Raw genomic sequence first — 14,681 nt, 5'->3', positions numbered from 1 at the left:
AGCTTGGGATATAAGGCTAAAGAGTGGATCAACGCTATTGCACTATGGTCCTGATCAACCTTAAACCAACTTCCACAGCTGTACTGTGTGCTTCAGGTTTAAAAAAGCAATATGCAGGCAAATAAAATTTATACAACATTTTATAACCTGAAGTTCTCAATAACTTCTTATAATCAAACCTGATATCAGAATGTAGCAGATAGCTTTTACTATTATTTTACCTAGAAGAAGATCCCATTTCTTTTACCAGCCAACGTCGTCAGCCCTAAACCTCCCAGGGGTCGGGGGCCGTGCCCCCCCGGATGGCTAAGCCGGCAGAAGCAGCAAGGAACAAACAAAACGCACCCTCTTCCGCCCACCAGCTGCGCTTGCAACACACCTCCCAGCAACAAAGTAGGGCTTATTTTAATCAACTTTTGATGGATAATGAACGCGTTCGTGGTTGTGATGAGCTGAATATCACCAAAAGTATGATCCTCAATTATTTTTCTTTGAGTTCTCCCCCTGCTTTCTTCTAATAGTTTCTTAATACTCCTAAAAAGGTAATTTAGCCTAATAGCAAAGACTCACAAGTATAGAATTTGACTGCTGTTTAATGCTATTTAAAATGAAAAGCATATTATAACAAACCACGACTCATTATCTTCACACAGTACGTGTATTTTGCTATCAACAAGATTAGAATGGGTATGATGCCTGGAAAGGCATACTCGAAACAATAATCTAAAAAAGCAGCTGTCTCAGAAGCCACAAAATGCATTAGGGATCTAAATTCATTAGCTGTCGCTTCTGCACATGAACACAAGCGTCCTGGATCTGATCGGGAAGCAGCTTAACTCCCGCCTCCCCCACAGCATGCTCCAGGCATAACAGGCACCATTCCCCTGGAAATTAAAACAGGGGGAACCAAAGCAGATTCCGCTTTTCCCCTCACCCTCTAAATGGCCCACTCAAGACGCAATGGACCTGAGATCTGGGCGGTGTAGGCTGAAGGTATTCAAGCTCCTGCCTCCCACAGGGAGGTCAGCTGCACTTTAATTTGCCTGGGGCACCTTTCTCCCCTTCCATTTGAAGCTGGACCTGGTTCACCCAAAAAGGAAAGGTCACCTGGGACAGAGGTAAAACAAATCAGAAAGCGTCTGAGCCTGATGCCTAAGAGTTGACAACACACTCTTGTCTCTTCACGCTGCTTTTTGGGTTTTGGTTGATATTTTTTCAACCTTTAGTCATTTAAGGTTAAGAAAAAAACGTGCTAACTCGCAACACACACAGACTGGGGAGTAGAGACCAGTATTCCAGTCTCCTTACTCCCAGATCACTGCAGCTCAATGATTAATGCAGTATCAGAAGCTCCTACATCTTGCATTATTGAAGTAGAACCACTGCACAGCCAATACATAGAGTGAAGGTCCTCCCAACTGGACTATTTTTTACTTCGATGCTAGAAGATCTGACTGCCCTAAGCCTATGCAGAACTAGGCTTGAGGTCTCCAGCTTCTCGGATGAATGCTTGAATAAGCACAAGTACACACCAAACATATTTTAAGAAGAACATGCTGTAACTTCAGATTTTGGTTTTGAATTGAGTGGACAGATGTGTTTGATGTACGGCACCTTGATTCAGACACTTCAGCTCCAGAGCATACCAAGAATTCAAGCTTACTGCCGGTCTCTGCTTTTGCCAGTGGGTCATTTTAGGCAAATACGCTTAAAACACATTTCATAAAACTGAATTTCAGAGATGTTTAATTCTACTTCTTGGTTCATTCTTTCCTACGTTTTTAAAACACAGCACATAAGTTGGAAACTACTACTGATCCTTTCCTGGGTCTCACCTCTGGTTCACTCAGTGGTAAAGCAGGAGTAAATTTTCATAAGAGTTGGTATATTGATATGGATATACTGATATTTCAGTATATCCAACTGAAGTTTATATTCATCTGGGGTCAGTATATTAAATTTTGTTTAAATCCAAGGAAAGCTCTTTGTGCATGTCTTTGTAACAGTGTTGACATAATTTGTGGGTTAGGAAAAGAAAACAGTTCTAGAAAAAAAAAGAATAATCTCCCCCCTATTTTTGTCTTGTAATAAAATGTTCATTAGTGTGCATATTTAATATCCACGTTTTAAAGATAATGTTGGATGCTTTCTGCTATAATATCTTTGCTAATGCTTTTGTAAATAAAATCTACCTTAGTCATAGCCTTCCCCTTCTGCAAGAACTAAGGATGATATAATTCAGAAGAAATTATGTAGGCAAGTTCCCAATGAAAAAATACAATGGCAAAGAAATAGCCATCAAGTCTCATTCCCTCCGCCTCAAAAAAATGAAGTTTCATACAAACTCAAAGAAGGATAAAATTAATCTTATGGGTTTTAAGTTGTTACTCTCCCTTATTCACCCTGGAATAGGAAAACTATGAGCTTAAATTCCTGAACAACTGCAGTATATTGCTGGTCTAGACAGGTCACAGCAGAAAGAGATTTAGAATGATACGGTATAACAGCAAAAATATTTTCCGGACTTTGGATCATTTGAAGGAAGCTTACCAATTTTAACTGAAAATTGAGTATATTGTACATGTTTAATGGTGGTCACATGCTCAAAGACCTCATCATTAATCTGGGGGTAACTGAAAGAGAAAAAAACAAAAAAAAAAAACACCAAAACAAATAAACTTCACCACTGACAACTTAATACTACCAATTTTGAGAGCTCTCTCTACAGTTTGTACCTGCATTGTTACAGACAAAATACAAAATCCATGTTCACCTAATCCATATTCCCCTAACTTCACCTAGACACCATGACAAAAACAAGAAGGAAATTAAGAGACTGACTGCATCTGCTGTGTGTATTTGAAGTCCACATTTATCTGAACCCCTGGGAGGGGGAAAGACAGAAACACTCACACTGTATGAATATTCCTGAGTTAAACTCACTTAAGCTTCTGAATTATTTTCTATTAGCCTTTTTGCCCCATACACAGTTTTTGTAGCAAATACCCATGTAAATTGAGGAAACAATATACAGAATTAAGACTGTGATTACATCCTGTGATGTACACGGTTAACTGTAATAACAGCAAAGTGTGCTAATTGTTAAAGAAACAAACTGCACAAACAAAGCAGCCCACTACTTCTAGGAGGTCTTTGCATTCCTCTTTATTTTTTACTATCACGTAGAAAGAGATCCTCATGACAATGGGAATAGCACTAGAATAATTTACTAGAAGATATAAAAACTACAAAGTCAAGTGATCATGGTCACAAAAAATGATTACTGTATAATTTCCCCAGCAAGCCATGGTCAATGCTCTGAGCAAATGCTTTTTTTTTTTTTGACTGAAGGAAGAGAGAATAATTTCAGAACTGACTCCATGCAGCCCTCATTTATGGGGGAAAAGCAGCATGAAAAAGCTGAAGATCATTCAGCTGTGTGAGCAGAGATCAGAAAGCACATTACATTTCTGGCAACCACCAAAGATGTGTTATGGCAGAAACAGATGAAATAGCACTGAAGTTCCAAACAATTGACTGGATAAATCACCTATATCCTTTAATTTCTTTGGCCCTTACTGAAAAGTACTTAACCTAGTATATCAAGTAAGAGCAGTTAAAGAAAAAACACCTTTATGCACAAGGTGACAAGCCATCTTTCATTTTATAAAGAAAAGCTTTACACTTACATTACTAGTTCATATTGAGGTCTGACAAGACTGACTTGAAACACTTGTGAAACACAGAGCATAACCTTCTTGAGTTTCTTTATACTACCTAATTAAAAATGAACAAGACAATGTAGCTTTGGCAAAGTAATTTTTCTTCTTCCACTGGAAAAAAATGCACAAAAACATTTCTTTTCCAGAGATAGAGAGGGGTGAGTGTAAAATCGAAATAAGTTTTCCTTCAGAGAAAATTAACATCTGTAGAAGTCTGAAGGACTCCAACCAGACAGGCAGTGATTGCATGGGCTAATGACTAGGGCTTTCTTTGCAAAGAATGATCTTCTAACTGTGCTGTAAATTGCTGCAAGAGGGACTTCAACCTGAATTTATCATTTGCCAGAATAGCAGCTTGCACTCCTGCAACACATTTTCCACCTCTTGTTTTTCAGTTAGCCCTAGCTGTAAATTCACCTTATATAGGAAAATCAGACTTGGGCTAAAAATATATTATCCTACCTTGAACTATTTTTTTGCATGGTAAAACAAAAAAGCTTTTAATTCTAAAAGACATATAATGACCAGCATATTCTGGGAAACAAAGTTTACAAACAGCACTTGAAAATTACTACTTTTACACTACATTTTGCTATTTTTACTGTTTTACAATAAGCAATCAGTATTTTCCTTTCTTATATTCCAACTGCAAATCACTTTAAGAATGCTATATGGACCGCTAGACTAAGACACTGCTACTAGAGAGTAAACTACTATGTATGGGAGTAAAATTGTCAGAATCCAGGTATCCAAAGTAATAACCATACTATAAGTAAAGGTTAAAGAATACTATGTCGACTATGTAAATACATCACTGCAGAATAGTCATGTTCAAGAAATGTCTTCATCTTTTCTGAGGATAAATTTCTAGAAAAAAAAAAATAATTTTCTTACTTCAGCATATCCTACTTCCATCACTATTTGCAAGAGTTAAAATCAGTAGGACCAAACCTCTCAGGAGCAGTTTGGAGACCTGGACATGTAGAAAGAGACTATTATACATCAAGTCAGAAAGCAGTTAATACAAAAAACAGGAATGCAACTCCAACCAATATTTTCTTAGAGGGCTGGCAGCAAACTGTCAGATGCACGTGTGACCTCAAAACAACCTTTTGCCAGATGCCTCTTTAACCTCTTACAATTACATCAACTTCCAAAAAGACTGGTACATTTTACCATTTTCCTCCTTTGGTTATGCAAATTAAGAAGATGTGCTTAAAAGACAGATTGAAAATGTTTGGTTCTGTGCATTTTTGTCTGTTTTAAATAAAGCTCTCTAATACAGCAGCACATTCTTTCATTTCTTTTTTCTCCCCCAAATTAAAACTGCTATAGAAGTTTAACAAGAAGTCTTCATCTTTCTTTTCTTGTCCTTTGAGTCAGTGTTCAAAACCAGGTAACTTTTTGAGATAGCTGTGAGTTAAGGGGCCGAGACAATATTCAGCCAAAAGAATCAATAAATCACTTTTAATACTATTTACCATTTTTAAGTAAGTAACTTTTTTTCCATAAAAATGATGTCATACATCTTATGTTGCAATCAATAGAAGCCAACACAATGATTCATATTCAGACTAAAAAATAGCCTGCATGCTAGCATTTAAAAAAAGGGCATTTTTGCAGATTAAAACAGAATCAAATACATAGCAAAGAAACATCATGAACGTGTTTCAGGGGCTCAAGCCTTAGAATGTAAAAAAAAGAAACGTAATGAACTGAAAAATAAGTAGGTCATGTATACTAAGGTGCTAAAAATACTAACATCTGATTTGTGGCCGAGAGAACTATTTTTAAAATCTAGAGGTGTACAAGTAAATTAAGACTTAAACAGTCTTTTATCAACAAAAACATGCTTTGATGAGGCATTAAAAAGATTCCCTGTGCTCTACAGAATCCAGGAAAAAAATATTTCCTTTAAGAAATATACCTCCTTATACAGTAAAACAATGAATTTCAGTTGTTCTGTAACCCAGTTCCTTTAATCTGCATAAGAGATGCTGACTGAGTTCACTCAACCAAATCACTACTGGCTTTCAGAATACAATCAACACATGCTTTTCAACAGTATTAATATAGCATGAAGCTTGTGCTCCTAATTATTCATGTTTTTGCATTCTGTTTTTCCCCCTGCTGTAAAATATGCAAATTTACTTCTTTGTGTTATTTAGGTCCCACATGGGCCTCAACAGATCTGTTTGGAAGGAATTACAAGCCAACATCTAGATACATGCTGTCAACATTTCAAGCTTCATTATTTTTATTAGGTTGGAATGCCATTATAGATTTGATATTAGGATTTAAAAAGCTTTTTATAAATCTGCCGAAAACCTACAGTCTAATAAAATGGTGTACTGATAATTACTACTACTCCACTTTGTGTGTGTGCATGAAAGAGAGAGAGAGAGAGAGAGAGAGAGAGAAAAGCCCTTCAACTCTTGAATACAAGAGAAATCCCCATCTAGCGGTACTACTGAAAAACGCAGTTTGTTTTTGTGCAAAATTAGTACCCAAGAGGATTAGTTTGACTTCATTACTGAATGAAGGGTAGCCATTACCTCCTTATGCAACTAAGGATCGGTAACAGGAGAGGACTTTTTTGTCTGAATTCCTCTTCCTCCCTTTTCAGTCAACTCTAAAATTCAACACCCAAATGAGCTACTAATGATTTTTAAGTATAAAACCCAGAAAGCAGCCCTTCTAGAAACAGGTCACTAAATACAGTAATGTCTTGGTATGCATCAAAAGTGTTCACTTACAGTGGATAGGCTGACACAGCTAAAGTATTCTGTAGATAAAAAATATTCAAAGATTTCTCCAAATCTCATATTATTATAAAGTTTGTATTAAATATTTTTTAACTTAAACAACATAATGAAATAGTAGCTTAGTTAGTGGAAAACGGCAAGGTTGGAAATATCTACACAAGCACTTACTGTTATATAAAAAAATACATAATATAAGCCGACTGATGCAGAAAGTGAAAGGACATTGAGTCACTGCATTTTTCCAACTGGCACAAAGCCTTATGCGTTTCTTTAATGTAATAGTATATTTTAAAACACTGCAGCAGCCCAGCCTTTCTTCCTAGCACCACTAAAAGCTCCTTAAATATTAATGAAAAAACAACGTAGAAATTCACAGGAATCTACTACACATTACTACTGGCTCCTAGAAAATAAACAGCAGCAGCAACACTAAGGTTTCATAAATGTCTTGATGCATTTAATTTCTGAAGTGTGTATGCAGAGTGGAGAAACCAAAAAGCTATTTGAATTGCAGTAAAAATCTAGTATGGGGTAGTCCTTTGATTTGGGATATTCCTTTCATAGCATACTCACTCTTGAAGATATTAAAGCCACACATTTCTCTCAGAAGTAAACATTTAAGTCCTTAACAACGTGTGTAGAGATCCGTATTACTAAGGTCAATATGTAAACAAATAGGTCTTTATTACATGTTGTATGACAGTGGGGGTGTCCCTTAATTCAAATATGCAATTTATCCAGTTCTTCCTTCTACAATAAAACGTACCCCAAAGACTATTTGGATTGCATGAAGAATAAATTCATACCAAAACAGAAATAGGGAGTTGAAGGGGAACAAATATATGTAAAATTGCTCTTCAGAAAACAGATTCAAGATTTCCAGAACTAAAGACTGACTACTGTTGGTCATTTCACTTTTTTACATCTCCAGCACAGAAGACTTCCTGATTTGTTAAGGATTTTATTTTGCAATATAAATGCAGTTAACAAAGGGAAACATTCAGTTGGCTTTAAATCATACTTTTCACAGCCTCACAGCTGAGTGAGGATGCTCCTGACTACAGATGAGGATGATCCTGTATGAAGGAATTATAATACTGAATTAATTTAGTAATACATATACTGAATACAGCAGAGTAAGGTTCATGTACCTCATTTCAGATAAAGCCAGAGTTCAAGTGCCTTGCAGAGATTAGCTCAAAACACTGTCATACCTGACCACCAAAATTCTGAGATAAGAATACCTGCTATCATCCATCATAATTTATCAAACTCAGGTACTCTTTTTGCATCCTGTTATGTTCCTGACTTTGTCTCGGCATGTAGTATTGATGACTTCTACATCTTGCTTCTTGCAAAAAAATTCCTGAACTTTCCACCTTTCACCTAATATCAGTTCTCTTCTACTTTCTTAATAATGAAGAAACATTTGCCTTATACTGTATTTCATCTCGCAAGATGAAAAACAGTAGTTCCCACCTCCTTTTCTATCAGGTTTTAGATGTTGGTGTAAGTCTGACCACATTTGTTCTGTAGAGCTCCTTCTCTTCAGACATCAGCATTGAAACAGAAAGTACACGTTGGTTAATTCGACAGATCCCTGGATCTTAAATCACTTAAATGCCACAAGTCCTCCTCCTTATTGAGAAGATATTTCAAACCACTTTATTTCTTATGTCTGTGACTATTTATGTTCTCTTGAGAGGAAACATAATGGGCAAAAATCATGCTTGCTCCAATAATGAGAAGCATAACAAGAAAGTGTTAATCCAAAATTTGCTTACTAGTTCTAGATGGCCTCCAAGCATCTAGGAAAGCACAGTAGGAAAAAAAAGGGAGGTTTACAGAGCAGGAGTATATCTTCATTATAAAATTCCTGTCAACACCTCTCACCATGGCCATAGCCTCCCCGCATCTGTGACAGTCACTCCACTCTGACAAGAATCCCATGCCCGTCCATTTTTCCTTGGGTACTCACCCTTGAAACCTTGAAAAACTCTGCACCAAAATTGCTGAATCTCAGTAAACAGCCTTCAGGTGACAGTCAAATGTTCACCTTAAGTTAATAACAACACTCCCTACCACCTGTTAGAGATCTGCACCTGAGGCTAGGAGCAGAGCTCTCACATAACAGCCATTGGTCAGTATTGAAAATACATGTTAATTTACATCTAAAAAAAAAATGAAACGGGAAGCTGTCCAAAGTTCAAGGAAGAAACAGAAGTTACAAATCAGGCTTATCAGCACCAGCAACTGAGCTGCTTCTCTAAGCCATTTACTCCATTCCAATTTACCATGTAAAAAGATCCCTGAGAGAAAACAAAACAAAACCCAACAACTCTTAAATCCGTGAAACAGACTGGTCTTTCAAACACAATTTAAAAATACACAAAGTAGACTTGAACTCAGGCAGGGTCAAAGGCTCAGATCAAGAGCTCCTCAGAGAACCGTGCTGCCTCCCAGACACTAGTGAGAGACAACACAACCATACTGGTTGTCCAGCCCCGAGTGTACCACCGGGCTCAGCATCCCCTTCCACAGCCCTGGGGGTTTGGCTGTCCGTGCTCACAACCAGCAGTGATGTGGTGCAGCCTGCATCAGGATCTGGGCAAAGAGCTGCAGGAGAAGCCTCATCTCAGGTCCTTGGTCCTTGTCCAAGCCACCCCGCAGGGATGCCTGGCCTGTCCATGCACCTCGGTGACCCCAACCCCCTGACTTGACTTCCTAGCCTGGCCTCAGATCTGCCTTATCCCTGAGGACTTGTCTGGCAATCGCTGGACTCTTGGCTGACCCTGATCACCATTACCAGACCTGCTCTGCTGTCCTTGCTTAGGCACCATGGGACTGCAACCCTCGTCGGCGAGGTCTCTGCCCAGGCCCCTGGCCCCCCAGCACCCTCGCTCGGCAGCAGGCTCACCTGCCTGACGGACCCACTGGCACTTGCTGCTCCCTCACATTAGCTAACTTCAGCAAAAGTAACTAAGACCCTGCACACCAGCATTATAAACTAAACCTGAAAACAAAACTAACATTCAGCAGTATTTTTTAAAGACAGCACACAGAACAATATTCTGTGATAAGTGATTTTTTAAATTTTTTTTTTTTCTTTACAAGGAGGGCAAAGTTACAATGGAACTGGTTGCCCAGAGAAGTCGTGGATGCCCCATCAGTGGAAGTGCTCAAACTCAGCTTGGATGGGGCTTTGAACAACACGATCTAGTGAAAGACGTCCCTGCCCATGGCAGGAGTTTGGACTGGATGATTGTTAAAAGTGCTTTCCAACCCAAACCATTCTGTGATTCTGTATTTCAGTTGTCTTCAAGCAAAAAAGATTCACCACCCTCCCCAGTGAAACCATCAGCACCATGCGGATGTTTGCAGAGTTTCTGACCTTCTTGCAAAACACGCATGGGAAGCAGCATTGCTGTTTCAGTTTTTCAATTCCTAATCTTAGACCGAGATTAGGACTACCAGTTGCATGCATCTTTGAGATCTGATAGGAGCTGTGCGCCAAACCAAAATGCTGGCACTAACCTGTGGTCTTCTCTGGCTAGCAACAGTAGGAATGGATGGTAGCCTGGAATTTATTTTCTATTAATAAAAGCCACAAAACGTGAGAAGTTCCTTAAAAACTACTACTCTTCAAAATCCCCAAGCTAACTGAAAACTTACTTGTTTTCTGAATTCTGGTATTCCAAATGTCAACTTTAAAAACAATTTGTGATGATCAGGCAAACCTCTGAAACATTTTTCATATTTCTGCAACTGATTCAGTCATCAAAACCAATTGCATGTGTTGCACGTATTTTATAAGCCTCTTTTTCCTTTTCAGAATAATAGTTCTGCTTGTTACAGAACAAGCAGCACTTTTACAGCTTCATGAATGACCAGTATCTGGAAAATAAGTGAACTGGTAGTTAGACATAAAAATGCTTTAGTCCCTGATATAAAATTACATTTTATACTTATTTTGTAGTAAGTGAATTACGGAACTTTTTTTCCTTGACTCCCACAGATGCAGTATTTGCCCCAAAAGGTAAAACAGAGCATTTCTTTCAGCTACTATGCTGCAAAGTTTTTTTTTTGTTGCCTCTGGTGTTTTTAAGAATCATCTTAATAGCCAAAGAATAGATATTCAGATATTGAAATTCCAAACACGTTGATATTCTACAAGCAAAGATTAAATTTAAAGTATCACAATATATAACAGGACTTGGAGGAGTTAAGAAAAACAACAGAAAACAAAAAAAAATTATCCTCAAGATCTGACAGGGTGATAGCTCTGGTGGGTCTTTCTCAAAAGTGTTGAACCACCTTCTCTCTTTTTCAAATATCAGATGATACAGAAAGATATTAAAATAATTCAGTATTGTTAGGAAAATCATCTACATTTAACTGTGATGCTCAATACTCTTACTACATTACTGAATAGATATCTTTCATACTTCAATGGACATGGCATTTGATTCTTTCTTTATGAGTCTCATTCAGACTTCCAGTAAGACTCCTGGCTGCCCTCATCAGTGGTGCATGGTGTGAACAATCTTGCAAGGGATTTGTGACAGACAAGCTCACCTGACCACAACACTGGAAATCAGGAGCAAGCGTCCCTTAAGGATGTATTTTTCCTCTTCTTTCTCCAGGAAAGGAAAGGAGAGCAAAGCACTTCCTCCCATGTCCACAGAATATCAGCGAACTAGGCTTTAGGTTCTTATATGCTTTGAATGAAAGACTGGGTTTAGGAACCAACTCAAAATATAAGAAATTAAATTCTCACTCCCTTTAAGAGTGTTCACCGCCTACAGCAGTATTGACACTAATGGTCCTATAATCCTACTGAGATTTGCTAAAGTGCTGGTATTCTAGAATATTTTACACCTCAGTTTAAGAAAGCTTCAGAACCTCCCATCTGACTAATGAAAAAGTAACTAGCAGAATTGCTAGGCATTGTGGGTTTGGGGTTTTTTTTTGGACTGCCACTATTCCTAGACAAATAAAACTTCTAGATAAGTATCTGCATAAGTGATGAACTATAATTTTGCAACTACATCCATCTAGCAGGACAGTGATATGCTCTGCTGACAAGGTTGACAGCAATTCCTTTGCCTAGTAGAAGTTAGTTATGATGAAATTACAGTCCATTTTGTTGCAAGTTGCTAAATTAACTTCTGTCTGAGCAAAAAATAATAATAAATAGAAATAAAATAAGGGAAGATTCAAGCAAAAATTCATAGTCCTTAAGTTTATATTTAACAGATTAATTTAATGTGAATTTATATGAACAAAGTTTAAATAGTTACTGACAGCATTTCAGGAAAAAGGAATGAAGCTAAATTGAGTGCAGAATCAGAACGAGCAATTGTGGAACATAAGAAGTGTTTGGGCATAGTTCTGTCTGCCTGTTACAAAATTTGAAACTCTAAATGTCTCCAGACTTTTCTGGGATGACAATGTGTCTCCTTTGAGCCTTCCACAATGCAAGTGCTAGAGTGATTTTATGTAGCCATCAAAGCCAATGCAGATGAACAAAATCTAGTGGAACACAACCATTAAACATGACAACACAGAGTCACAGATGTGAAACCAGATTTGTTTTAATGGAGAACTATTGCAAAGAATATAAGTGAGTTCTCCTCAGAAAGAGTTCCAATAGTCTCCCATATTGTTAGATTTTGATAACATAGAGGCTTTCATGACTCGAAAATGCTCAAGAAGGAGTAACACTTAAATACAAAACCACTGTAAGATTCCTGCTAAGAACAAGTCAGTACACCAGAGCAGTAGAAGCTGAATATTGATGATGACAGATTTACACGGAGGAAAACACAAATTTTCAAAAGAGGAAAAAGAAAAGGACGAGTTACAGCAGGACAGCGATAAATTCTTTATCTTCTGCATGCTTCAGCCATCCTATAAGACTGTGAAAGAGCTTGATTAAAGCTGCAAATTTAGCCAGTTCACAGGTGAGTACACTTCAGATTAGTTTTTGAATAACAAAAAGACTTTGAAAACCCTATACTGCTTAATTTTCATCAAACTAAGCAAGAGTCAGGTTCTGAGACAGAAAATCTACGTTTGCCATGTGACTAGAAATACACAGATGCTTCTTGGCTTCTAATATAAAAAGACTTTGGGGGAAACACTAAAAGGAAGGAACCTGAAAAAAAATCAGTCCTCTAACGACTGCAATAAGATACTCCCTTTCCACAACTCTTATCATAAAGCTAGAAGCCTCAGCTTTAAGCTTTCTTGTTTTGCAAGGACGTAACTTCTCTTTGCTCACAATATGAGAGAAAACCAAGAAACTACATTTTCAATGCTCTTGAATAAGAGTTTATACCTATGTAAATAAAACTTCAGCTATTTAGTCCAAAGGATGGGACTAGGACTATGAACTCCTTCAGGAAAAGTAAGAATTCTGATCAATTTTTATCATGGCTTGTCTTAATATTTCATTTGATCTAAGCATCTCAAAGAAATTTTTACATTTCAAAGACGGTAAGAATCACTTTATAAAGAAGTACCACTTACCCACAATAACAAATCCATCTGCTTCTCTCTCTGGCACTGTAACCTTCTTTGAATCTTGACTTTTTCGGAAGAAGCTGAACATAGCCTTTTTTTTTTTTTTCTTCTAAGTCGTTATCTAAAATGAAGACAAAACATGTAAAGTAAATATAAGATAACGGAATTTACCATAAGAAGTTGACACCATGCCAAAGGCCACACACATGATCAGCATCCTGGCTTGTATTCGAAATAGCGTGGCCAGCAGAAGTAGGGAGGTGATTGTGCCCCTGTACTCAGCACTGGTGAGGTCACACCTCGAGTATTGTGTCCAGTTTTGGGCACCTCAATACAAGAGAGATATCGAGGTGCTGGAGGGAGTGCAGAGGAGGGCAACAAAGCTGGTGAAGGGCCTAGCAGACAAATCATATGAAGAGCAGTTGAAGGAACTGGGACAGTTTAGTTTGAGGAGGAGGAGGCTGAGGGGAGACCCCATCACTCCCTACAACTATTTGAAAGGACACTGTAGAGAGGTTGGTGCTGGTCTCTTCTCACAGGTAATTAATGACAGAACAAGAGGGAATGGCTTCAAGCTCCAACAGGGTAGATTTAGACTGAACATTAGGAAAGAATCTTTCACAGAAAGAGTGGTCAGACATTGGAATAGACTGCCCAGGGAGGTGGCTGAGTCACCATCCCTGGATGTGTTTAAGAGATATTTAGATGTGGTGTTGGGGGATATGGTATAGGGGAGCACTTTGTAGAGTAGGGTAGATGGTTGGACTCGATGATCCCAAGGGTCTCTTCCAACCTAGACAATTCTATGATTCTATGAGCTATGATTCTATGATATTACAGATTAATCTTTATTACCAGATTTGAAATATCAGGCATTTGTATGTCAGACAGATTGCCTTGTTACCAGGGATTGCCTTAAAAGAAACTGCAACAAAATCATATGTTGCAAATTTTTCATAATGATAATTCATTAAAAGAATCTTCCAGAGCAGCTAAGAACTCTGAGCTCACAACAGCTAGAACACAACAAGGAAACCAGTGGGATAAAAACATTAACTGCAAGAGATTATGCTCATAATCTCTTCTCTCTCAAGACTGGAAGATTACATAGAAACAATACTGAATAGCTTAAAAGGGACAAATTCATATTAAAAACCCCATGAACATTAGCCAAAAAATAGGCAGTTGGGCCAGCTTTTACAAAATTAAGTCCTATGAGCCAGTCCATAAACATGGACACATCATGAAACATTCTTCTAAGCCAATTCTCTGATTATTCTGAACTTTAAGGTGTAGATTCAAGAAAGTTTCTCTTCTTCCAAGAAAACAGCAGGTCCAGAGGAGGGCCACAAAGATGATCAGAGGGCTGTAGCATCTCTCCAGTGAAGACAGGCTGAGAGAATTGGGGTTATTCAGCCTGGAGAAGAGAAGGCTCTGGGAAGACCTTATAGCAGCTTTACAGTATCTGAAAGGTGCCTACAAGAAAGTTGGAGAGGGACTTTTTACAAGTGCATGTAGTGATAGGATGAGGGGGGACTGCAGCAGCAGTCACCCCGTGAAGGTAGGCTTTGCTCCAGCCCCCGAGGGCTGAACTCGAACCACTGGACAAGGCCAACCTATGGAGCAGCCTGTGGGCTGGCTGCAACACACTGTGTGCCAAACGCAGGGA

General features: G+C 38.2%; 1 protein-coding gene across 4 annotated transcripts in view; it reads right to left on the bottom strand.

Moving 5' to 3' along the window:
* Window positions 1–14,681, bottom strand: part of UMAD1 (UBAP1-MVB12-associated (UMA) domain containing 1) — an 81,813-nt gene that overhangs the window by 59,964 nt on the left and 7,168 nt on the right. For all 4 annotated transcript variants that reach the window (XM_082499587.1, XM_082499589.1, XM_082499588.1 and 1 more), the window contains one exon: window positions 13,019–13,133. In XM_082499587.1, coding sequence (XP_082355713.1) covers window positions 13,019–13,100 — 82 coding nt within the window. In that variant the 5' untranslated portion in view covers window positions 13,101–13,133. The remainder of the gene's footprint in view (window positions 1–13,018; window positions 13,134–14,681) is intronic.

This window comes from Vanellus vanellus (assembly GCF_965231255.1).
Source record: "Vanellus vanellus genome assembly, chromosome: 2".
Lineage (NCBI taxonomy): Eukaryota > Metazoa > Chordata > Aves > Charadriiformes > Charadriidae > Vanellus > Vanellus vanellus.
Note: the sequence above shows the minus strand (reverse complement) of the source record. Positions and strands in the feature narration are given on the sequence as shown.